The sequence below is a fragment of the Nipponia nippon genome, unplaced genomic scaffold (assembly GCF_047370975.1).
Source record: "Nipponia nippon isolate SJK-2023a ecotype South Korea unplaced genomic scaffold, ASM4737097v1 scaffold_8, whole genome shotgun sequence".
In the NCBI taxonomy this organism is placed as follows: domain Eukaryota; kingdom Metazoa; phylum Chordata; class Aves; order Pelecaniformes; family Threskiornithidae; genus Nipponia; species Nipponia nippon.
The window spans coordinates 17,802,188-17,827,987 of record NW_028262402.1 but is presented as its reverse complement, the minus strand read 5'-3'; the positions used below and the strand labels follow the sequence as shown (position 1 = coordinate 17,827,987).

Genomic DNA, 25,800 nt, shown 5'->3' with positions numbered 1-25,800 from the left:
AGTCTCTTGGCTCTTGCTGTTGACACATGCAAGAGAGACAGACAAATGGGATGTGTGGTCTGGTCTAAAACTGAGATGTTGTCCTGCTCCTCTTCCTCCCTCCTAGAATTTTCGTTTTTTGCTGCTTTTTTATATATATGATCTGTGTTGTAGGACACTTTATTCTGGTGCTGTAGCTTTGCTTAAAGGGCCAGTGGTGCATTTCTTCAGTGAAGCTTTCTGCTATCTTGGTGTAGCTATGTAGCTGTGATGCTTTGAGCAGTAAAATTAACCATATGCACATCTGTTCCCTCTTCTTAGAAGTAATGCAGCTAACTTATTTGATCCCTTTTATCCCTCTGTATTCAACTGTTACTACCATGTAATTAAAATTTCCCTTTTGTTACTTGGATAGTCTTGATTACTGATATAAGATATGTGTCTATCCAGATATTCAGCTGTACCACAGTGAAACACTAGAACTGATGCTGCGCAGGTGGGCCAAGCTGGAAAAAGACTTTAAAACAAAAAATGGAAGATACGATATTAGCAAAATTCCTGATATTTACGACTGTATAAAATACGACGTGCAGCACAATGGCTCCTTAAAATTAGAAAACACAATGGAATTATACAGGCTTTCAAAGGCTTTAGCTGACATCGTGATCCCTCAGGTAAGCTTTTTCAGTTACTAAATAGAATAAATTGTAGAATTAATGCTTTTTCAAATTTTGTGAAAACGTCTACTCTGTCTTTCTGTTGAAGGTTCCTGTATTTTGCAGTAATAGAAGCCTTTAACGTTACCTCTTACTTTCCAGTAGCAAGCTGATTATTTTTTGTAAAAAAAATTTGATTCATAATTCATTAAGCTGTGTTCAGAGTGAATTTTTCTAGAAATTTAAGCTGTGAACATGTCTACTTCCTTTACTGCAGTGTATTAAAGTGGTTCACCTCAGCCATTCTTCATAGATTTAAGTGGAGCCCCTGTGAACAACTGTATTCTGAAATTGCATTTAATTTCATTCTTCCTGCTTTTAGAAATTTCATTTTCAGACTCTTTGCAAATGAGACCGTTAATCCTAATCTACCTAATTTCACTTGTTTTAAGCAATTTAAATTTAAAAAGGCCTTTCTGCTGCTTCAAAATGCTAACACTCCCTGATAAAAATGTACACATTAAATTTCATAGAATTTCAGTCTAGAAGCAGACAAGTTCAACTTCCGTATACTACAGGCTGTTAAACTCCGGTTAGCTCTAAAATGTTGTAGGCTGCAGGACATGAAATTGTTTTGTGATAACAGGACAGAACAGACTAAAGCTTTCCCCAAGTGCCCCTGCAGTTACAGGGCACTGTTGTAAAAGAGGTGTTATTCATATTGTATGCAGCGAGTGAGGGAACTTCTTCCTCTCCCCATCTCTCAAACTCCGTGACGGCAAGGAGGACAAAAAGAACAACGATACTAAGTATGTGTTGTGTTATGTGGGCCTGTCAAGCTTAAATTTTTAGTAGAGTATTAGAGAAGAGTGGGTGAAAATGAGGACACATACTGAAGGAAGAAAACCAAAGAAAACTTGATAAGCCTACTTAATGCAAAGGGAAAGTGCTTATGTTGCTTTCTAGGGTAACCAGAAGATCCATCATAATGATGAGAGCACTTTCATATCATGTGTAGCACAGACCATGAAGCTTCTGGAAGAGGAGATTTTTAAATATTTTAGATACTGTAACAGATATAATATTTTCCAGTTGTATTTAACTACCATTTTCCTTATTATGTGAGGTGAATAGGAGATCTTCTGTGGGGTGGTTTACCCCAAACTAAGATAGACATATTAAATAGGTAATGTGCCTATGTCTCTTTATAGACTTAAAAAAAAAAAAAAAGTTACGTGAAATCAGGTGAGATGAAATGCATCACAGATGTCTAAATTGGGGGGGGGGAGGGGGCAAGGGGATGGGGAGGAAGAACAATTCCCTAGATGTTTTGCTTAAGAGAAAGAGCTTCATCATACTAGAATCCACTTTTGCGGTTTAAGTAGTGAATGAAAAATTGTTTGTCTGTGTCAAATCAAACAGCAAAAAGGCAAACCACGTGTTACTTGAAGGGATGTCAGTAATCAAATGTAATAAAAATTTTCAACAAAACAGTTTGCAGCCAGAGCAAACTAGTAGATGACTAATTGGCTTTAATATACAACATTGAATTAGAAGGCATTTTAATCTTTAACTGAATTTTAAAAGTCACTTTCTTCTTACACAGGAATATGGTATTTCTAAGGCTGAGAAACTAGAGATTGCCAAAGGTTACTGCACTCCTCTAGTTAGAAAAATCCGTTCTGACCTTCAGAGAACTCAAGATGATGATACTGTAAATAAGCTTCACCCTCTGTAAGTCTTTTACTTTTTTACATGGTTACATTAATTTCCATAAGACTTAATGAAAATATTCCATAGCTTTATATTTTAAATATCTTACTAGCTCATAGTAGTTTAAAAAGTATGATTTATTTATTTGTTGACAGCTATTTCTAAAGTAGGGACACATCTCATGGTCTAATAACATTTTTTTTTCTTTCAAGTTACTCCAGGGGTGTTATGTCCCCTGAACGCCATGTTCGTACACGGCTGTATTTCACCAGCGAGAGTCATGTCCATTCCCTGTTATCCACCCTTCGTTATGGTGCCTTATGTGATGTAAGTTGAACACTCTTTCTGTTAAAGCTCTGATATTTTGAGAGAAACCAAAAGGACTCAATCTTACTAAAATTGTATCAATTGAAAGCTTAATTTTCTTAGGTGGCTTTGAAATTTATCACACTTTTTCAAACATTCAATTTCCTATTCTATATGAAAAGACATATTTCAAATTGCTGGTGTGCATATTGGTGGAAATCAGCATGCCCTTTAAAGTAATGCTGAGTTCCATTGATATGTTTAGCGGTATACGTTACAGTCTCAAAAAGATTTGAAAAGGGCAGATAATCCATTTTTTTGTCTTATGTTGTCACCTGTAAGTCTTCCAACTCTTTTTCTTTCAAAATGTCATTCAGGGTTCTGTTGAATTCACTTTTGGACTGGCTTATTATTTTTGACCATTGGCATATTGTCAAGTCGTGCCTACCTGACTTCAAGAATGCTAATGTAGTGCAAAGTTTCTCCTATTCAGTGAATTGTCTTACTTCCCTATACTGTCATGGAATACCTTGAAGGTGGTGCATTATTCTCCATCTGATTGGCTTTGAAGCAAAGGACTAAAAAAGACAAGTTCTCCAGATTCAGAAATGACCTAACTGAGCTCTTGGAGATGATAAACGCAGCACCACAAAGCCTACATGGCTGCTTCTAAGATAGAGCTTGATTAATATACTAACTTTTGAAATGGTTGTATTGACATACTCGTTTCTGGTAACAGATGACTGAACTCATTGATGGAAAAAGCATTTTTAATCCTAGACCTCTGTGACATATGTTACGTTTCCTTTAAGGTGGATTTCTGTTTTTTCTAGAGCATGAAAAAAGGTGAATATTCATTTTAAATTGTTCGGGATGTGATGGTTATTTTTCCTCTATATACTAGAAGCCTTCATTTACTCTGTCTGTTTGACTGGTAGAGCGATATCTAGAAACATTTTCCACAATATGCTAGTTGAAATGAGTTTATTGCAAAATTAACAACTCCCGTCAGGAGAGTTTAAAACGGTGCTTCTGTCTACAAGGCGTATGACATCATTGGTGAAAGAACATGAAAGATACACTGAAATAAAACATGGAAATTCTGATCTCCACTTTTCACTCATTTGATGAGAAATTTTAAGTCACTTTTTTTCTGGTTGTGTCTCTGTTTTTTCCTCAGCTGTGAAAAGCTTCGTACTTCTTCTGTGAATGTAAAATCCATGTAAATGGGGAAAAAGGGAAATCATCATCTTTTTAAAGAAAATAGCTGGGTTTTATTTGTTGATTTTTTTTTTTTCCCCCCCCTTCATAAGGAATCAAAAGATGAACAATGGAAACGAGCTATGGATTATTTAAATGTTGTCAATGAACTCAATTACATGACACAGATTGTTATCATGCTTTATGAGGATCCAAACAAGGTATTTAAAATGGATAAATATCTTCAGAAACAAGTAGTGCTAAGCTATGTATTAAAGTGTAAACCTATTTAATAATTTTTCTTCAGGAACTTTCTTCGGAAGAACGTTTTCATGTAGAGCTGCACTTCAGTCCAGGAGCCAAAGGCTGTGAGGAAGATAAAAATTTACCAGCTGGATATGGATACAGACCTGCCTCCAGAGAGGTAATAATTATGCCTAGCTTTTCTGGATGCGGAGATACCTAAAATAGACACTGGGAAAATGTTAGGCAAAAAATACAAATGTGTTTTTTATTTTGGTAGAAAAATATCTAGTAAAATATAGGCAGTTCCAATGTATTATTCCATTTTGAATGGACGCTGAGGTAATGGACACAGATAATTTGGACCTTCTACGGCTTTGCCAGAATTCTTGCTAGAAATACAAAATACTCACTGTAAGAAAAGGTGCTATCAACATCAGTGTCACATCAATGGTATTCTGGCAACTGAAAGAAATATTTCAGAAAGTAAGGTAGTTTGGCATGTTTGTGAATACAGATTGTTGAGCAAGGATAGATATTTTCAAAGATGTCTGGGCAAGTCTATGGAGTTACCACCTGCTTTTTGAGAAATAAACGAAAGCAAAGCTTGGCTGGAATTCTTCTGTTGACTTGTGGAGCCAGGATTTTATTACTATGTCAACAAAAAATTGGAGTAAGATATGTTGGCTGAACAATGTGGTTAATTAGGACCCACTATTATATGCAGTGGCTGGTTAGGAGCAAATACACATAGATTATTAAAGTCTAGAGCAACTTGTTCAATAATATGTGATTTACTTCTTGTATTTTTAAAATTGGTTTGCTTTATGTTTACACAGAAGATTTATTTAACAGTTGCTTCTGTCTACATGTTGCATGGTTTGCAGCTAAATTAAAAATGAATTATGTATTGTTTGTAGAATGAAGGCTCGAAGAAAACCTCTCATAGAAATGATAGTGATGAGGAGGCACATGCTTCTAAAAGAGATGAAACAGATCGGTCAGTAGTGATGTTCAAGCCAATGGTATCAGACCCAATTCATATACACAGAAAGTCACCCCTTCCAAGATCCAGGAAGATTGGTTCTGTTGAAGTAAGTGTTTATGTTCCAGATAATGTCTTTCACAGAAATTAACTTTTGCTTATTTTTAACAAAACAAAACCAAATGTAATTCTGATTTTGATTACACAGAACCAATATGATGTTATGTCTCACAAAAGGGTTGCTCTTATTCTATGGGAAATCCTCCATGGCAGTAATTTGTCTGAAGGAATTTTTTTTTTTAATGAATTATTAATTTGCAATAAGACTTATTTCCTTTTTTCTTTTTAAGCCATTTTAGAAAAGCCGATATTTGAAAATGAAGACTTTTTCAGTCTAAACCTACATCTTCAAACTAACATACATTGCTTTTGTATTCATCCTTACAAGACAGCTGCTATTGGGAATTAAACAAACCTTCAGGGTGATCATGCTGAGAGGGAACGGAGGGATTGGGGGCGGTAGGGGAGGTACAGGAGGTGAGAGACATGTCTTCTGCTGTATTTGCTTTCACGTGGGGTGAAAGTGACTCCACTTGTCAAGCGTTTAAGGTAAGAGAATAAACTGGAAGCTTTTTTTAAGTGGGTGGGGTTTGTTTCATGAATTCTTTAGATAACATCTTGAACAGTCTATTTTCCTGTCTTCAAGGCCGTGACATCTAGGTGTGCTTCACAGATATGGCTTTAATGTCACATAGGTGGGGGAATGCACGGCAGTATCACTGATACCATTTGTACGGTTAAGTGGCAAAGCTTCAGATGGTGCATAGTGGCACTTCTGTGATATTAATGCTAGAAGCAGACTAACAGCTTCTTATTGCCTCATTTTCAGTTGCTTAAAACCATCAGAAATGAAGATTCACACCAAAAGCTTTTCCTTTCATGTTTGTGTTGGGAATGGGCTGTTTGTATGCAATGAAAGTATTACAGATGTGCAAGTAACTTGGTTATTGGTAGTGTGGAGACAAAAAGATGCATGGTTCCCTTCTATAAGGATATCTGTATAACTTCACATGACTACCATAAATTAACAGAGATAATAAATGTCAATGTCTTACATTTTCTATTTCCAAGTTTTATCATAAACAAATGCTCACAACATCAGTATTTTGGATTTTTTAAAAGCTGTTTTCGCTATGATCATGCAAACTCCCCTCCTCATTATGAGTTCACATACGCACAACTTAATAGACTATTACTTCAAACTTCTAACCCTTGTCATTTTCATAATTATGTAGAAGTTACTTTCAAAAGGTATCAATAATATAAATTGCTAAATTTTGACTGTGCAGATAATATATGTTCAGATGGAATGTGTTTCAGCATTCAGCGCTTGTTTATTTGCTGGAAGAAAATAGCCAATTGAAAGAAAACATACACTACGAAACTTTTTTTGAGAAAGTAAAATTGGAAGTTTCATCTGGCCTACTGAAATCTGCAAAACCAGTATTTGGAATATTTAAACCAAATGGTATTTTCAAGCATTTATAAAAGTTATTGCAACTTAAACTGCAACTGCCTTGAACCTTTTTTTTTTTTCCTCTAAGGCAATTCTTTCTTCACCTATGTCCATTAATTTGAAAGGACACTGTCAGGTGTGAGATTATATGGAATTTTTAATCTGGGGTATAGTCAGCAATATTTACAGAAGGATTGCAACTGTGATGGAGTTGTGAAAATAAAAAAAAAACGAGAGTTCTAACAGTAAAACAAGAAAGTAAGGCTCATCAGCATTGGAAATCAAATTCCGTATTGCTAAAAATGTTGATTGCTAATGATACGTAATTATGTAGGGCATGGGAGACTCTTAGCCTGACACTGTCCTCCCTTGAAGTCCTAATAGGTGTCCAGCATCAGATAATTTTTAGGGCTTTTTTAACGTTGAAAAGCTACCAGTCAGGTTGGTGCTACTACCAGTGAGTCAGCTCTAAAGTCTCAAAGGCGATTCTAAAAATAAGAATCTTTTAGATAAGGTTATAGACTAGAAATGAAAACTATTAAGTAATAAATAGGAAAGTTTAATGTACTTAGAGGGGTAAAACTATTAAACAGTATGTCAAGGATAACAGATGTTTTATTTCCAGCATGTGGGAAATTCTTAAAATTCTGAGTCAATTATTGACAACAATTACTTTTCTCTCATATCTAATTAGTCTACCAGAAATTTGATTGAAGTGTTGTATTAAAATATATAATTGGATTAAAATATATAAGTGGCACTGATAACTCCTAATATTGTAGTATTACTCTTCCCTATTCACTGTTTAATAGTTTTAAAAGCAGTAAATAAAAGGGTGCAAGCAGATTGGGTTTTTTTCTTTTCTGTTCATTTGGCTCTGTTGAATCTAACTTTGCATGCTTTGCTGTTTTTTGCCCCCTTTCTCACTTCCAGGAAGAGAGCCCCCTGAGTGTGTCTAGCCCAGAGTGTATTGGTACCTGGCTGCATTACACCAGTGGTGTGGGTACTGGGCGTCGAAGACGCAGATCAGGGGAACAAATCACTTCTTCCCCTGTCTCCCCTAAATCATTGGCTTTCACATCCAGTATTTTTGGCTCATGGCAACAGGTTTTTAAACTTTACTTCATTAAACATTATTATGCATTCCAAGCAACAACCAACTGTCTTTAAGGACATCTAATCCCTTGTTATGGATTATGTTTGAAGCAAATTCTTCCACTTCTTAAAATTACTTCCCGAGAATGTTTGGGGGAAAAAGAGCAAGTGCATGTTTTTCCACTGAATGTGTTACATGTTTTCCTAAAAATTTGGTTTCTTTATAGGAATTGCAAATGTTACCACAGTAAAAAAGATTTAGTCTACTGCCTAAAGAAACAGATTTCTGCTTTGGTTTAGTTGTCCTTTAAGACTTTAAAACCAGCATTGCTTAATTTGGTGGTAGGTAAATTGAAAAACTTTTTTTTTTTTTTAATAATTGCAACCAATACCATTTAAAATAATTTATTTGGTACTTCATATTGCTATTCAAAACTTGTTTTGCATATATCATATTTTCAGTGGCCTGGTATTAACTATTGCAGGGAACAAACTCTAGCACTAATAATTCTCGCCTTCTGTATCCGGAGGTATCTGAAACTCCCAACACAGTACATCATCCATTGACTTGTACAATATTTTGAATATTTTTCTAAATATTGGGGGGGGGAGAGGCAGGAAAAAAAACAAAAATAAATTTTTTTGAAGTACCAGTGAAGATCTAAAGATTGTTTAGCATGTCGAGATATTGTTTACATGTATGACAATGGATGGTGTTCTGTTAACCATATCCTTTTTCTTTGAAAATTTTCATAATTTCTTTTTATTGTGGAAAATTCTAAAACTATTTACATAGGAAAAGTTTATATCAGTAAACGCTGTGAGCATCTGAAGATTACACTGATTGAGCCCGTGCATGGATCAGTGATTGTATGGTGTCCTCAATAGTTTGTCTGTCTTTCCTTCCCTCCCCTCCTTTTTTCAATACAGGCGCAGTTTAGGAGAGTTCATTTGGTAAAATGAAATAAAATGTCTCAAATGTCTGTTCTCACATCTGTCTTGGTCTGTGTCCTTTCTCATTCTGAATGCTTGCTTTGCACCACTTCATTGCAAGGAACTCATATGTGAAATGGACTCCCTTCAGAAGGGGATATTGCATGATCTTTCATGTTTCCTTTACATACTTTTACTAACACTTATCATACAGCTTATTAACACTTGTCTGTCTGAAACAGGCTGCTGTATCAAGTTAAATGGACATTTCATGCTGCTGTTCTACTTCCCCTTATTTTTCTGTTTTTTATATCCAGGTCCTATCAGAAAGCAATAGTAACTTACGAACACCAAGAACTATTCTGGAACAAAAGCAGAGTGGTCTAGGTATGTGCCTACAATTGAAATTTTGTTTGATGTTAGCAGCTTTTCATCTGCCTGTTGTGCTGTACAGTTGTACATTCTTTGAATAGCTTTTATGTTAACAGGACCCAATAGTACTTGTTATCAATAATATATGCTGAGTGTCTGCCTATAAACTGGACAATTTTTCTGCAGCAAAAGTTTTAAATAAACTATAATTGAAAAGAGCAAATTGTTTGAGGCTGTTCACACTACTGACTCTCTACTGCTCGCAACAGGTACACAGGATTATTTTTAACATAAAGTAGATTTTTAAGATAATGTAGTTTATGACTGAGGTTTTGGGTTTTGGAAGAATCTTTTGGATTGAAATGGCCTGCACTGGAAACTGTTAAAACACTTTTCTTGAAAATTAATGTTTCCTACTGTGGGCAGTTGATGGTATAAGGTGTTTTACTGAAGGGAGGGAGGATGGGGAACAAAACTCAAATTTCTTGATAATATCAGGGGTTTTGCACACATTCCCTCTCCTAAAATCAATTTCTTCCTTTCAGTACTAGAATGAATCATGCTATAATTCAAGGAGTTGTTTCAAATTCTTTTAATTCAAGTGGTGCTTTTCTGTTGCTTCTTTGAAACAGGCATACTTATGACTGATATGCAAAAATATGAAATCTTGCACTCCTGTAAATCAATATTGCATTTTTTTCTGTAAGTGTGTCTTTCATGGGAAAAATGAAGTGTAGAAAATGCATAATGTATATGCATAAACTTAAAAGTAACATTTCTTTGTAAAGGTCTGTATTTTTTGTATGTCTAATCTTTCTGTGATGCTTTTCTCCCTATTATATTTTTCCCTTAGTAAAATGCATACATCAGGTGCTCTTGTTTATCAAAGTCATGTTTTTTATTGTGCGCTTGCTAGTTAAACAACTTTTTCTTTTGCCAATGTGTAACACAATATGGCTTGTGGAAGTTGATGTATTTCTGTGTGTAGATTAAGATATTACATTTGGTGTGAAAGGCTTTTGCCACAGACCAGGCACCAATTTATTTTGGCTGTGATTGGTCACATGTGCTAGTAATGTTTCCCCTCACTGGGTCATTAAAAGTAATGAAAGGAATTATCACTGGACAGATAGCCTGTTTTAAAAAAAAATCTGCTGCTACTTATCTAAACTGTAAAAGATAAGTTCTGAGTGACAAACCACTTCTCCTTTCAACTAGTAGTAAAAACTAAAGGAAAAAAATTGCAACATTTTTTTCCATTTTGTTCATTGTTGTATGTAAATTTCATTTATGGTTGATGATTATAAAAGTTATTTTTATATTTCTGTCTGTGGCTTTCAGTGATTTGTTAAAACTCCCATCCTAGTGGCTGGAATGTATGAATTGTAGCAAAAGTACTCTCACTTGCATAGAGATGTACAAAAGTCTTCTCAGGAAAGGAAGTCAAGCTAAACTTCGTGGAACTTTTAGGTATTTTCAGTTTGTAACATTGTCAGTGATGGTAGCTGAAAGATAAATGGAGTATTTGCAATTTGGCTAACGTTTTGTTGGGGTTAGAAGGGAAATATTTCCATATTAAGTCTGTGGAAATGCATGAGTACTTCATTGCAGCCTGTCATCTCAAAGGTTGATTTGGATGAAAGCAGTGAGCAGTATTTTTCCAGTTTATATTTGTTTCAGAACTGCAGGTTTTAAAACACACAACTTTCACGTCATCATCATCTTGGTTTTGTTTTGTTGTTTTGGTTATGTTTACATTAATGCTAACTGGTAACTTTTCTTTACCAAAAGTGAAAACAGGACAAGAACTCACTTTGTTAAAGCCAGTCCTCTCTTTGCACATATAGCAGAGGGTGCTGTGTCATGAGTAGAAGCACAATAAATTATGATAGTTTCAGCCTACAAGTACCACTCTGACATTACAAGCATATTGTGAACCTGTCCAAGGCACTGCCAAAAGCTGCCTTTTGTGTGGTAAGAGCCATGTGCTTGCATGCTGCATGCATCCCCAATGTGAATGGACGAACACCTGGTTGTTGTATGTATTTTCTCTAACTCCCATCAGGGTCTCACTGTGCGGGCCTGTTTAGCACCTCAGTGCTCGGGGGTTCTTCAAGTGCACCTAACCTACAGGATTATGCTCGTACTCATCGTAAAAAGCTGACTTCTTCTGGCTTCATAGATGGTATGTGCACACTCTCGCACATGCACGCACAAACCCATGTGCCACATTAAACTTCTAAAGATAAATCCTAGGTTACTGATTTTAATGGAATCCTAGAATCCTTTGCCTTAGTATTAATTGTATGAGTTTGTATTGCTTCTTTATTGCCCGTAGCTTGCTAATGTTTAACTTAATAGCATAGTTAATTCTTGTTTCTGTCTTGAATTGAACACTAGCTCACAGACTTGTAATGTGTGCCAGGAGATTTCAGCAAGTGCATTTTTGAAGTAAACTAAAATTTTGGTTTTGAAATTCTTTTCTCATTTTAAACTTTAGGTTTTATCATTACTTATTGATCTTGAAATGAAATAAATTACTTGGAGCATATACAAGGAATAAACGAAATTATGAACTAATAACTTAAATACTGACGGTGAAAATTTTAGGATTCCTGACCTCTTTTTGGTGGGGTTTGGATTACAAAGGAGCAGGAGATTTTCAGTTTTGGATAATCTGGGGTAGAGAAGAAACTCTCTCACTAGATTTCAGAATGTAAAGATGCCAAAGCACACTTTTATATCTCTGAGGTGAAACAGTATTCATGCTGGTTTTGCCTCAATTCACTACTCAGTGTTCGACTCTAACCTGATATAACCTTGTATGCCAGAATCACCAGCTCATTCTGCTTGTTTTCATACACTTCATTACACATCTTGTAGTTACCAACAATCCAAATTGTCTTCTTTTTAACCTCTATTTAGATTTTAGCCCTTTTCTTTGGTCCCTTCTGCATGCCACTCGGTTCTAATACCTTCTCATCTTTTCTTTTTTTCTTTCTTCTTCCTTTCCTTTTTTAAAATGTCCCTCTTTTGGTAGCTGTTACAAATTTCAGGTACCTGTTTTTCTCTTTCTCAGACACCACACGCGGTTCTGCTGTTAAAAGGTTTTCTATCTCATTTGCTCGACACCCAACCAATGGTACGTTTTGCTTTTATTTTAAAAACAAAAACAAAAACAAAAGGTTCCTTGCTTCATCCCTTTTATTTTTATTTCAAATACGGGGTGTACAGTATCATCCAGCCGTCTGTCGTTCCTAACTTCAAGCACAACTCCAAATATATTTGTAATCATGAGATCTCCTAAATCCCTTCTTTACCATTCATTAGTATAAATACAACATCAAAATTCATTCCTTAGAAAAATCCTTGAAAAAATTGAAGTGCTACTGTTAATCATGATCTCTGTAATAAATTATTCTTCCCAATTTCTTGTGTGATCAGACTGTATGGTACAAGATAAAAACAGAATTAAATCTGATCTTTATTGGGCATACCCTTCTTGATAGCTGCTGCTTCTTCTTTGTCTTTCTCCTGCTGAGCTGTTTCCCTGGGCCTCCTGATTCTAAAATAAATCACTGAATTGACAACTGGAGTTTATGACTGTCTTCTTGAAGTGATGCTAAATTAAAAAACTAAAGCAGAAGCTTTGGTTCCATTCCTGCTAAATTGCTATATTTATCATCAGACAAAAATTTATTTTACCTTATCATACTTCTCTGTTCATCAGATGTGCAAATTACTTAAATATTGCACTAAAAATCACAGCAAGAGAGCTGCCTGTTGCTTGCATTGACCTCTTGAGCTTCAAAAGTGAGAGTTAACTTGTCTTCAGTCTACCATAGTTACAAAAAAAGTCTGGTTTAACACACGGGACAGAGGTATGTCTTTCTCTTCCTCAGCAAAATATTTCGTGCCTACCTTTCTACGTAATTAAATAGGCCCAAAATGTATCCTGTTCATGAAAACCAGACTCGGTCTTCAGCATCCACCGGATCTTAATGTAGCTTTTCCAGATTTCTTAATTGCAGTTCTAAAATGCGCATGACTGCTGGCTGAGTACAGTGATATTATTGAAACTGCAGTGGGAATCATCAGCATTTTTGTTAGATTCAAAATGTATTTGCTTAGAAACAAGGTTAAAAAAAAAAAAGACTGAGTTTTTGTTTGGCTCTGCTGAGAAGCAAAGTAGTCCTTTATTACATTCATTTGGAATCCATAGTGACTTTTTGCACTGCAGTGCTTCTTGAAGGGAAACTGCTATAGTGAGACTGAATTAATACCATTAAGACTGTGTTTGATCTAAAAGGCCAATTCTAGTGTCCTATTTCAAATAGGAAAGTTAGGAGTCCATTTTTTGTCTTTAGACTCAAACCAAGTAATATTTCCAAAACATACAAGGTCAGAAAGGATGAATTGCATTTGCATATCAGTGTCTAATAATATGATTACTTTCTATTCCATTTAGTACTATCTTTTTGTGATTGCATTCTTTAAAAAAGGATCTAAATTGCTTTTAATGAATGCATTGATCGTTCTGATTCATTTAATGCAGCTGTTTTACCACACATCTTTTACAAGATTAATGCATGTTATATGAGCTCCTATGAAACCTAAGTATATTGCAGGTTTCCAAAGGTTTTCTACTAACATAAGAACATATTGATGTTGTTTTGTCTGTCCTCTGGACTATCATTTTGATTCTCCTTGTCCCTTTCACTCTGCTTTTTCTTATTTTTATGTTGTTATCACACCCTCTTAACTCATTTCAGACTACCCCCCCATCTTTAGTTCAAGGAACATGGTGAAACAAGTATCTTCTGACAGTGCTTTACCTTATTTTCTGGGCCTCTTGTGCAGAACACCCACACCTCTTTAGGTGCTGGTCCATTTCCTCTGTGGAATTTCTAGGCTCCAGTGGTATGTTTCTATAGCTTTCCAATGTAAGACAGCAGGGTGGCTTTTTGAGATGCTGCGTTAACCCTTTCATTGTCTTGCCTTTTGAAGGGATACTGTCAGGCTTCTTCATCATTAAAATTCAAATTTATTTTTCATAACATCCTAAAATATTTATCATAAAATAATCAAATAAAACACTGCAGATGGATTTCCAGGATATCTTTTAAATCATATCCCTTAGATGCAAAGATACTACAACAACATGCTGGGATATGGCTATCTGATAGCAGAATTGTCAAAACTGAACAAAAACCTATGGAGGGGAAATTACTGAAAGAAGAAAACTTTTTTTCTTCTCTTTTTTTAAAGGGCATGGGTGCATTTTGAAATTCCTTTCTGGTTTTCTGTAACACTGCACTATAACAGTAATAGTTATTAAAAAGTTAACCTGACATTGTCCCACTATGTTCTTTGCAAAATTAAAAAAATAAATTCTCATTCAACTGATAGTGACTTTTCTGTCAGGGTAAAGAGATAAATCTTACATTTTACTGTAATGCAAAGAAAGGGTTTGCGCTTTGCATGCATGCATAGTTATTTAGGATATTAATATGTATGCGAAACATCTTAGTGCTTACACTGAAGCTTAGCTAATGCCTTTATAGGAAAATAGAAATTAAGTATGTGGTGGTGTTTCTTTCGTACATGAAAACCAAGTTTCCATGAAATGCAACATTTTATTTGTAATATAAGTGAAGCTGACATAAGTACACTTCAGTTGATTGTATATTTGAAGCGACTGTCCCTCAAATTTAAGTATGGCCATGGTGGATCCAAATATAAATACAGACATTTGGGGGCTGAAATTTTGTTGAATTACTTCTCTATGCAAAGCACTAAATCAGGAGTGAATGGGGAACACTGGATATCATAGGAATATTGATGCTTATTATTTTAGGGGAGGGAACAGTTCACAGTCATAACCCTATCTCTAATAAATGTACCTTGAACTGAAATTCTAAACATTATTTCATTCACTATTGTTTCTTCATTTAAATATCTTCAATGTAGCAACTGTAGATTTACAATATTGAATTGCAAAGTTGTAATGTTACAGCTGTATGTTGAAAACACTAATGGACATATTTTCCTCTTCTGAAATGCAATTGGATGAAGAGCTTTCATTGAGTTATCAAACTTGCATCACTTCAGAGAACTGCAATTTTTTTTTTTTTTTTGCCAAGATGTTTAAATGCTTTTTAGTATGTTAGTAATATGGATATGCATGGTTGATGTATGATCAATACTAATGTAGAAAAGTAAAGACCAATAAATTTTTAGACTTTGGGTTGCTATACTTACCTGTTCTAATATATGAATTTTTACATATATACTTTTAAGTACTGTTTTTAAATGCATAAAGGTAGGTGTAAATCTGTCTTAGAAAGTTAAAACATGTAACCTCAAGGTACAAAAGTGCTAACAGTGGTTTTCCTTTGATATTTAAGGCAACAGTTTGTTTTCACAGAATACTGAAGATGATAGAACATGAATTCTGCAAATTTATTTCTTGGAAGTTGTAGCATTTTTAGCTCTTGTCTGCTAACAGTTGACAACATAGCTATCCTATTTTACTTGCATGAATGAATTATCTATTTAGTGTTGTGCCAGGTATGAGAATGAGTAGGAGAAATACTACCATTTCCTGACTATTTTTTTTAGTAATTTACTAAGTTTGTCTTAGAGGAAAGTTATCTTTCGTGAACTGATTTGGGAATAGAGTACAGCTGTAATGTTTGAAGATGCTGCTTTATTTGTACGTGGGATTTGTATCCCATGGTATGTTAAATGGTACCTTTAGTTTAGTACATCCCGGAGACTGGCACATCTTGTTCCAACTCCTTTAATATTTAGTGTCCATGATTTCAAGAGTACTATGTCTGCATGTGCTGATTTAAAATAAGTACTTTTTACATGCATTAATACATGCCCATGCACTAGCTTAAATCCTGTCTTATGTTTGGAAATCTCTGTTTTTTTATTATTTTTCTTTCAGGTTTTGAACTATATTCCATGGTGCCTTCTATTTGCCCTTTGGAAACTCTACACAACTCCTTGTCTCTGAAGCAGGTGGATGAATTTCTTGCTTCTGTTGCTGCTCCATCAAGGGAAAATCTACAGGAGACAGGTACTGATTTTAGATCGTAATTATGTTCATTTTAAATTGTTAAATATTGTCTAGTTAATCATTCTGGTATTTTACAGCCAACAAGTAAACTAAGAGTACTGCTTTAAAAAAAAGAAATATATACATGAACCATAATTTTAATTTTTGCAGTATCCTTTTGAAGTATGGAACTGTCATAATTCATTGAAGTAATGTCTCTGTTGACTGGGGTAATAAATTAAGGATTTAATGAAATTGTAATTGGTTTATTTCCTCACATTAAGAACTTCTCTGTACTGTCCACACTGTTAGCTGAATTACAAGGAATGCTTTTTAGTGAGCATGGAGTATTTCCAGCTTTATACTGTACTGTTGTATTGGCAGTAACCTCAGCAGAGTAGTGTTGCCTTTTACATCTTAAAACTGTGTTGTTTCCTGTTTCTTTCAATATTACTTGGGGTTTCACCTGTGGAGTGCCTTCCAGTTACTTAGTTTTTTAGTAGTTTGTGCTGCATGTTTAATGTTTAAGTGATCTTGAAATTAAATGCAAACTGAGTTCTAGCCATATGCATGTCTCTGGGAATGCAATCTTCATAACCTATCACTAATGCTTTTGCCAGTCTTCTGACAAGACAGCTGTTAACTGAAATTTGGCTTAGCTGCCTTAGCAGCATGAAGTTACCATGTTGCTTTCTGAGGTAAAAAGGAGATTTTTAGATTTGTCTTTCATGCTTTGAAGTTTTGTCACTAGAGTAAAAAACTGGTAGCTGAGCTGCAGGTTATGTAAGTGTGGCACCTATATTGCTGGAGAGATACACAGTTCTGTGGCTACTATTTTTGACATTTTGCTCAGGTGAGAGTATTTTTATTATTAATGATGAGTATCTTTTCTTTTTTTTTCCCCTCACTGCAGCTTCTCCAACTTACATGATTCCACTGTCAGGAAGAAAAATTTCTTTAAATACATATACCCCTGCAAAAATTCAACCAACGCCACTTGAAACTTTGCCTGAAAGGCTAGCAATAGAGAAACCAGCCTTATGTAAGTAACTTCTGTCAGAGGCAGAACGGCTAACTTCATTACGTTATTTCCAGCGGTAGGATTCTTTCTTACATATAGGCCAGCTATTTCTTAACATTCCCTGTCTATGCAAGTGGGATCATTTTACAAGTCAGTGAGAATTCAATAGCTTTGCAAAAACAGTTTTAGGAGTAAAACTGTGCTAACAGTAACTTTCTCTTATCCTCTAAAGTGTTTGAAAGAATTTCTATAGCCTTGAGAATTCATGGGGTTTGGTTTTATTTTAAGTATGACAGTGTTTCCAGCTATCTCCAAGTAAGACAAGCAAAGGAAATTTATTTATTTAAATGGCAGAATTTCTAAGATGTTTTTTAAACATTTACCATAGAGCTCTGTGACCAGGTTCTGACTAAAGCTGCCAATAACATGATGATGCATTTAGTCATTAGTATATTTAGTCTGAACTCTTAGCCAGCTGCACTGTCCGCTTTTGGATAGTTGTGCTGTTTTGAGGGTCTCTAGAACAAAATCCCATTGCATTTCTGATCTCATTAGATACAGTGTAGCTTTTTGTGTGTTTCTGTGCTAGGTAACTTGCATTTTGCTTGCTTTTGATGCTTTTTAGTGTGGATATTCTTAAGTGTAAAACCTAATACTTTTCTTTATCTGTACAGCTACCCCTGGATCCTCTGTTCATGTATCTAATGTTAAGCTATCTCTCGAAGAGGCCTCACTAGATGTAGAACTTAGTAGTGAAACTCTTTCTGAGAAGAAATGAAGTTGATCAGACAAAACTGGAAGCAACTTAAAAAATTCTTTAGTGTGTGTTCAACTAAATTACTGAGCTTTCGAAAGCCATTCATGTCTGCAGTTCATAGGGCACTTAATCTTTAGTTTAGACATGGTTAACTAGTGTGCATGCTACATATTTAGGTCAAATGTCTTTTCTCATTTTCTAAAACATGTCAGGAAATATATTTATTTATCAGTTTGATGAACTGCACACCTTTAATGGAAAAGCTGCACATGAACCTTTTCAGTGTCTTCAAATATTTACTGTAAACCTGTACAAAAAGAAAATACCAATGCAGTGGTATGTGTTACAGTGGCTCTGTTGATGTCACTGTAATGAAAGCATTGTCTGTTGTCATTATAAGCTTCTATTTTCAGGAGTTTATAATCTCCCTGTGAATTTCTTTTGTGGGTTGAAATGTAACACACATCTTGGCTAGAAGCTTTTTTTTAATTTAAGTACATTTCCAAAGAGATCTCTTTTGCCTGGTTTTGAAGATAAGCAGATGTTTTCTGCATTTGAATTATTTTATATCATGTATGCTGCAATAATTAGGCATGATGGAGTGAGTTAATGTGTTGTCACTTTTGACTCTCCTTATTTTTAGTCTGTGTTTACATCAGACCTGTAACATTCAAATACACCTTCTCTTTCGTTGTTTAGTATACATGCTTGTATACGGGTACCTGTATATCATCCAGCGGATAAAACTGTCTTTTATATGTTTTTATCAAAAACTTCTTTTGTTTACTTAAAAAGACAGTTTTGTTTGCTTTGCCATATGTTTGTACAAAAAGGTGATATTGAAAAGCAGGTTTTATAAAAAGAGAAGTGGTTACAGCTGGTCTGCTAGTAAGTTTATCCTAAAATTGTAAATATTCCATCTGTGCTTTACTATCATCGCTTCAGAGTAGAGAGAGACTGTGGTCTACCAGCACTCAGTGCTTACTGTTGCAGAATACTCAGGAATCATCATGGCCTGGGGATTTTAATACCTCTCTCCTTCCAATCTAGGTGGTTGACAACAGCTCTCATAAAAAAAAAAAAAAAAAAAAAAAAAAAAAAAAAAAAAAGGTTTTATAAGAGCTATGAGAAGCATTAGTAAGTCAGTGGAACTTTGAGTTATTGGGTTATGTAGAGTAATCATCCAGTCTCAGCAGTTCTTGTGATTTTATCTGTGGCATGAAAAATTATTGAATGATTATAAGTATCCCAAGTGTATGAAAATATTGTCCACTTTTGTAAGTTCAGGTGGCTGATTATTAATAACTGACTTCATAAACTACAAGTTAGATAATACCTTTCACATTTAAGTTGCAGAAGACATAGCTTCAGAGTAATATTTTTAAGTAGGGCTCTTACTCATCTCCAGAGCCAGTGCAACTATAATTACATTCACTTTGCCACAGGGTCTGTTTTCAGTGTTTACCACACATTAAATGGCTTCAGGAGACTAATTCTAAAAATTCTGGTTAAATACCAAAAATATGAAGGGTTTCACAGCTATATACTTAAAACATTTCATTTTCTGTAGTGTAATTGTGTTATTGGCAGTGTTGGTCTTGCACACAACTGAATGTACACTTGTTTACTGTTTTAAAAAAAAATACTGTTAAAATTTAAGTATGCGTATCATTCCAGTCAACCAAAGCTGTGGCATAACTTTTTTTTTATGTGCTTCTAAATAAAAACAAGGTCACTGGCAACTTTTCTCCATTTTGTTTTCTTTTAAGAGTATATGTGAAGTACAGTGAGTAGTTGACTCAGTAGTAAATAAGCCATTAATACATACATAAGCCAAAATTTCTCTTGGTGGTGAAGGACATGACTGATAAGAAATGAGGGTTTATCATTTTATACTTAAATCACTCCTCAAAAAGTTAAACAGTAGTCACACATTCTGCAGTGCTTCCTCATGGTCCAGAATGGTAACGTTAAATACAGAACCACTGTGAGTGCTCTTATATTTCCTATTGCTACTCTGGCAATAAGGCAGAATGTGGGCTCTACTGAGCTTTTTTAAACCTACTTTTAGTCCAATTTCTTCATGCAATTGGACTCATTCTCACATTAAACTTTTTGAACTGTACATCCTATTCCAGCCAGATTTGACAGGTGAAAGAGTAAGGTCACAGAAAATAAGTGCTTGAATATGACTATAACTCCCGAAATACCACCACCCTGCAATATAGTTTAAGTAAACATTTAGCATTTCCTTAAAAAATGAACCATTGTTACCAAACAGAGGAAAACACAAAAATGTTTGTAAAAACTCCTAAAATTATTTTTAAATCTTGTTTTATCTGTTCTATGTTTCTTTGTTACAATAAAGACATAAATCTGAGTCCTCTATATAATTAGACTAGCAAGTAAAATTTGTTAAGAGAAAGCAGATGTGCTTCCACAGTTCAATTTTGTAGGAATCCATATAAACAAGCCTAGGGAGGTATGCATACAAAAAATAATGATCATACACTGATCAATAGCATCAAAACCATCAGAGTTCAAAGGAAGATTGCAGAAGAGATGTAACAAAGACTTTTAATGGCCATTTCAATGCAATAGACTATTCAAGTGGCAGAACATCGGGATTTAACACTTTTCTGTCATCTAACACAGATGGAGACATAAAGTTCCTTTATTTTTCCTGTATTTCTTCATCAGTTTACAGCAATTATGCTGTTGATAGACCCATAAGTAACTTGCTAAAGAAAAAATTGCAAAAATTTTTCCAAAAAGTCAATTGTGGAAGAACCGGTGGAAGAAAAGAAGGGTACTTTCTAGTAGTTGTTTATATTTCTTTTTTCTTCTTAAACAATGGTTTTAATTTTGCTTGGTTTTGTGGAGAGTACAAATTTCACTGAGTATTTTCAAATACTAATTTCTTCCTCACTTAGCCCTTAAAAACAACCATCTTCTGCTCTGAAATATAAAAACTGGTGTCATAACAAAGTAGTCCAGAGTGATACACTATGGAAAACAGATGCCGAATAAAAAAATAAACTAAACATCTTACCTACAGAGAAAGAAGTAAAACCTAGCATACTCTAGACCTAACTATTCATTTTTAAATGTAGCAGTCCTGTGGTCTAATTGAATACAGTTCCATTAAGAATAGCATTCCAGCTCTTAAGTTCCCTGAAAAAGAGCTAGCTGGAGTTCTGGCTCTGGATGTGCAGTTCTGTCTCTGATCCCTCTTTCTTCTTTCAATGAACAAGTTGAAGTATGACACAATATGAGAGCCCTGCAAATCATGTGTACTTTGTACTTTCAAGACAAATTCTATTTGCAGTTCACACTGTAGAAAAATCTTGGAGAGATCCAAATGTGTGCTAGTGGCATCAAATGTGGGCCTTTGCGGAGGAGGATGCACTAAATACAGAGAACATCCATATCATAAAAGAGGTAGAAGCCAGCGTGGAAAAGATCTTACAAGAAGCTTTTGCATTGATACAAAAACAGCTCTAACATGTACTTGCTTAAGGGAAAAAAAAAAAAGAATGGATGAAAAACAGTTTGTCACCACACCACATAATTTATGAATACAGTATGCAGAAACAGACTTCTAGTCCAGACTTATAAGAATTACAAATTTTCATGTGATCTGCTACTAAGAAGAGAATCAGCTTTCTGAAATAACACTGAACATGACTAGAAATCATTTTTTGTCTTCCTCCAAGCTATACTGAGATCAATGTATATTTTTCTATCATAAAGTTGCTGGAAAAGAGAAACTTTTATGTGGAAATTACAATGTCTAGTGGTCTATTTTTTTTTTCAAAAAGAGCATAATTTGGTAATAATTGCTCTGATCTGAACAGGATTATGTGGTTGACAGGTTCTAGTGAGAACTTCTTTAGTTTTAATCAAGTGATAAATGAGAAGTGCAGGAAAGGAAATTCTCATATTTTATGCGGGTATCTCAAGATTAGCCTGAAAGGAAGGTATATTAGGCTATTTTTGCCTGGATGCATCTTTTATGCAATGTGTTTTTGAGAAATCCACTTTTTGTGCAACATTCTTCATCTATATAATCTGATGTACAAGTAGAATGGAAATACCATTAAAGCCATTATCTGGTGCACCACACTTACAGATCTCCATTCTGTTCAGTAAAAGGGACAAAAGTCACCAATAAGGGAAAACAAGGTAATTGTGTGATGCACATTTTGTACCAGATCAAGAATTCTCCTAATATAATTGCGATATCTTTGCTTCCAACAAAGCCTATTTGGCCTGGATGCATGTGTGTCACTAAATCTCCCATTCCAATACATCTCTCCAGAAGAGGGAATAACTGCTCCTTTCATAAGATTATCATTATTTATTGTATATTAATATAAATACTAAAACTCTCCTGAATCTTTTAAAATCTGAGTATAAGTCCATTTGGACCTCCTGTCTTACTTGTCTTCGGATTCTTGATAACTTTTTAATTGCTCTTTTGGGTGAGGGCTGGGAATATATTGAGACTTAAAACATCACTTCTAAAGCCTCCATAAATTTTTTTAAAAGACTACTCTGGGAAATATTTTGAACTATTTATGAATCTGAAGTAAGAGTCTATAGTCATTTTTAAAGAGCATTTGCACAGTAAATGTAGAGTTACAAACTACTGAGGTCTGCAAAGGAGAAAATCAAACCAACAGAATTCAAAAGACTGAAATGATATTGTATTTGAAATAGAATTAAAAAAAAACCAAACCACAAAAGCTTGGAGATTCCTGCCTTTTCTAGGTTGAATATTAGTTACGAACAAGTAAACACTGGCTCAAACTGTGTGCAGTTCTGGGCCCCACAATTTAAGAAGAATGTTCAGGTCCTTGAATGCGTCTAGAGGAGGGCAACCAAGCTGGTAGAAGAGCTGGCAGGCATGTCCTGTGAGGAGCAGCTAAGGACTCTGGGTTTGTCTAGTTTGGAGAAAAGGAGGCTGAGGGGCGACCTCATTGCTCTCTACAGTTCCTGAGGAAGGGAAGTGGAGAGGGAGGTGCTGATCTCTTCTCCCTGGGATCCAACGACAGGACATGTGGGAATGGCTCAAAGCTGCACCAGGAGAGGTTTAGACTGGACATCAGGAAACATTTCTCTACTGACAGAGTAGTCAAGAACTGCAACAGGCTTCCCAGAGAGGTGGTTGATGCCCCAAGCCTGTCAGTGTCAGAGGCATTTGGACAATGCCCTTAATAAGATGCTTTAACTTTTGTCAGCTCTGAATTGGTCAGGCAGTTGGACCAGATGGTCGTTGTAGGTCCCTTCCAACTGAAATGGTTCGGTTCGGTTAAGTTCGGTTCTATTCTATTCTATTCTATTCTATTCTATTCTATTCTATTCTATTCTATTCTATTCTATTCTATTCTATTCTATTCTATTCTATTCTATTTGGTTCTATTCTATTTTATTTGGTTCTATTCAGTTCTGTTCTATTCTGTTCTAAACCATTATTAATTCCCATATATTTTGACCTCAACTTATGCTATGCATTCAGTCCACGAACAATAAGGTTCAACAAGGATCATAGGAACACCGAATAATTCAGGCTGGAAAGGGCCTTAGAAGGTCTCTAGTCGAACCTCTTGCTCAAATCAGGGTCATCTCTGAGACCACACAAGGTCATCCAATTTGGGCTTGAAAACCTTGAAGGATGGAGACTGCACCACCTCTGTGAGCAGCCTGGTCCGATCATGAACATATCTTCACCACTTCTCTTGCTTGTGTAATAGATTTACATTTTGACTTTGATAAACTTACTTAGGTTCACTTCACAGACCTAGAACAACGTTACCAAGTGCTTTCTGTTGCCTTCTCCTATACACGTGCATACCAAATGCATCATTTGTCTAAGACTGGTCCAAAACTTCACTTCCCTTTCCCAGTAACTTTAGTTCTTATAGTGTAGGATAGAGTGCATCTTTTCATGTTGCCTGGTTCTGTTCATTACTTTGAGATGGTCTGAGTCAGAGTTGGTACTAACCGAACACCTGCAAAACACACAAAGCTTGAAAAGCACCACCTTTTTCACATTCTTTCCTGTGCTTACCTCCTCCATCTGGACATAAATTCAGCCTTGCTTAAGTAGCCGTAATTCTTACTGAAATCAGCTTAATTAGGCAAAAAGTGAATCTGGCCCAAAAAGTAAATCAAGGGATACTTTCTGCACTCACTAAAATTAATTTTTTTAACTTGCTATATAAAAAATAAAGGTGCGATTTTATTAAATGGTGTACTTAAGACGTTTTGTTTAGGTTTTAAGTAAATTTTCGCTATAGTTTCTTTTAACTTAGCCAAATAGCCCTTTAAGATATGTTAAAAAATGACTAAGCTTTTGGGGTTGGATGGCAAAGTTGCTAAGTTGTATGGCAGTAGATAATATTTTTTTTTTGTCTTTTAACAAAAATACTCAGGTTTAAAGAGTTTTTTCAGTGTAAAAGTTATGCTACTACTTCAGCAATACTCTGCTCAGAATTGGTTTTCTCTTAGTATCATAGAATCGTTAAGGTTGGAAAAGACCCTTAAGATCATCAAGTCCAACCGTTAACCTGTCACTGCCAAGTCCACCACTAAACCATGTCCTCGAGCACCACATCTACCTGTCTTTTAAATACCTCCAGGGATGGAGACTCAACCACTTCCCTCACCTCACCCCCCCCCAGATAAATACTTTGTATTTTATCTTGAATGTGGTTATGGATTTCAAGCAAAACCCGTATTTTCAGAATAATGGCTACAATCCTTCATAAAGGAAAATATACTGAATATTTAAAAAAAAAAAATTGTCTCATTAGGCTTTGGAATTAAATCCATGTGCACAAAACCACAGAATTAAACACACTGAGTAAATATTCTTTTAATTGCTCAGCTTTCAGTCTTTGTGATTTAGTAAGCTCATTAATGCTCACATCACCATAGCAGTTTCCAGTGTACAAGCCTGGAATATACAAATCTATCACTTTGGCTTTCCAGGCTAGGTAAGAACAAGGGGAAGTTGCACCAGGGGAGGTTTAGGTTGGATATTAGGAAAGATTTCTTCACTGAAAGGGTTATCAAAATTGGAAGAGGCTGCCCAGGGAAGTGGTTGAGTCCCCATCCCTGGAGATATTTAAAAGACGGGTAGATGTGGTGCTTAGGGACATGGTTTAATGGTGGACTTGGCAGTGCTAGGTTAACGGTTGGACTTGATGATCTTAAAGGTCTTTTCTGACCTGAATGATTCTATCATTCTATGAAAAGCAAGGAAGAAAAGTCTTTTGATAAAAGCTCTCTAAGGATAATAAATAAAGAAGAACGTACAGAGAAGAAATGGAGCCCTTTTTCTGTGTGTTTTACCTTTAATATTATGTTTACTTGTTTAAATTGAATTACATTGTCATTCCAATTGACTGTCATTGATGCAGGAACCTGCTGGTGAGCATAGCCATCATAAGACGTAGGGTACTTCATGTTCTGGTCAGGGTGATGATGCAGAGAAAATGGCCTGTAATGGTCTGTGTTTTTCTCTGTGTTGAAGCAGCCCTAAAAAATGTTAACCAGATCTTAAGTGCAGAAAACAAAGCCCAAGCACTTCAAAATATCTTTGTTCTGCATGTAAAATCTTGGATGGCTTCAAGAGCACTGCAAAAAATAGTGAAATATGGTAGTCAGTCTTGGGAAAATCTTAATGACATTTCTGGTTGCATGGAACTTTGAAAATTATGGGGGTTTAGGAAGATCTAAGTTTATTTTCAAATATCTGGTGTGGAGTTTGGATGCTGTCTTTGGGATAAGTTTTCAGGATCTGCCTTTCTTTTGGTACCTAGAACTTTAAAAGACAATTTTGCACCACATTAATTCTGTCAGTGTGATAAAGGTTATTAAATATTACAGTTTATTAAATGTTATAATACCTGATGTGTGGGGGGGAAATTGCTAATCTGTAAAGCATGTTT

At 35.2% G+C, this 25,800-nt stretch overlaps 1 protein-coding gene across 14 annotated transcripts in view; it reads left to right on the top strand.

Moving 5' to 3' along the window:
* Positions 1-19,584, top strand: part of PPIP5K2 (diphosphoinositol pentakisphosphate kinase 2) — a 51,604-nt gene extending 32,020 nt beyond the window's left edge. For 6 of the 14 annotated variants that reach the window (XM_087742798.1, XM_087742795.1, XM_087742794.1 and 3 more), the window contains 13 exons: positions 430-653; positions 2,242-2,369; positions 2,561-2,675; positions 3,968-4,075; positions 4,162-4,278; positions 5,018-5,191; positions 7,532-7,705; positions 8,944-9,013; positions 11,064-11,183; positions 12,078-12,140; positions 15,954-16,085; positions 16,978-17,106; positions 17,760-19,584. In XM_087742798.1, coding sequence (XP_087598924.1) covers positions 430-653; positions 2,242-2,369; positions 2,561-2,675; positions 3,968-4,075; positions 4,162-4,278; positions 5,018-5,191; positions 7,532-7,705; positions 8,944-9,013; positions 11,064-11,183; positions 12,078-12,140; positions 15,954-16,085; positions 16,978-17,106; positions 17,760-17,863 — 1,658 coding nt within the window. In that variant the 3' untranslated portion in view covers positions 17,864-19,584. The remainder of the gene's footprint in view (positions 1-429; positions 654-2,241; positions 2,370-2,560; positions 2,676-3,967; positions 4,076-4,161; positions 4,279-5,017; positions 5,192-7,531; positions 7,706-8,943; positions 9,014-11,063; positions 11,184-12,077; positions 12,141-15,953; positions 16,086-16,977; positions 17,107-17,759) is intronic. The other 8 variants (XM_087742801.1, XM_087742803.1, XM_087742802.1 and 5 more) reach the window with 8 other exon arrangements.
* Positions 19,585-25,800: the final 6,216 nt, after the last annotated feature.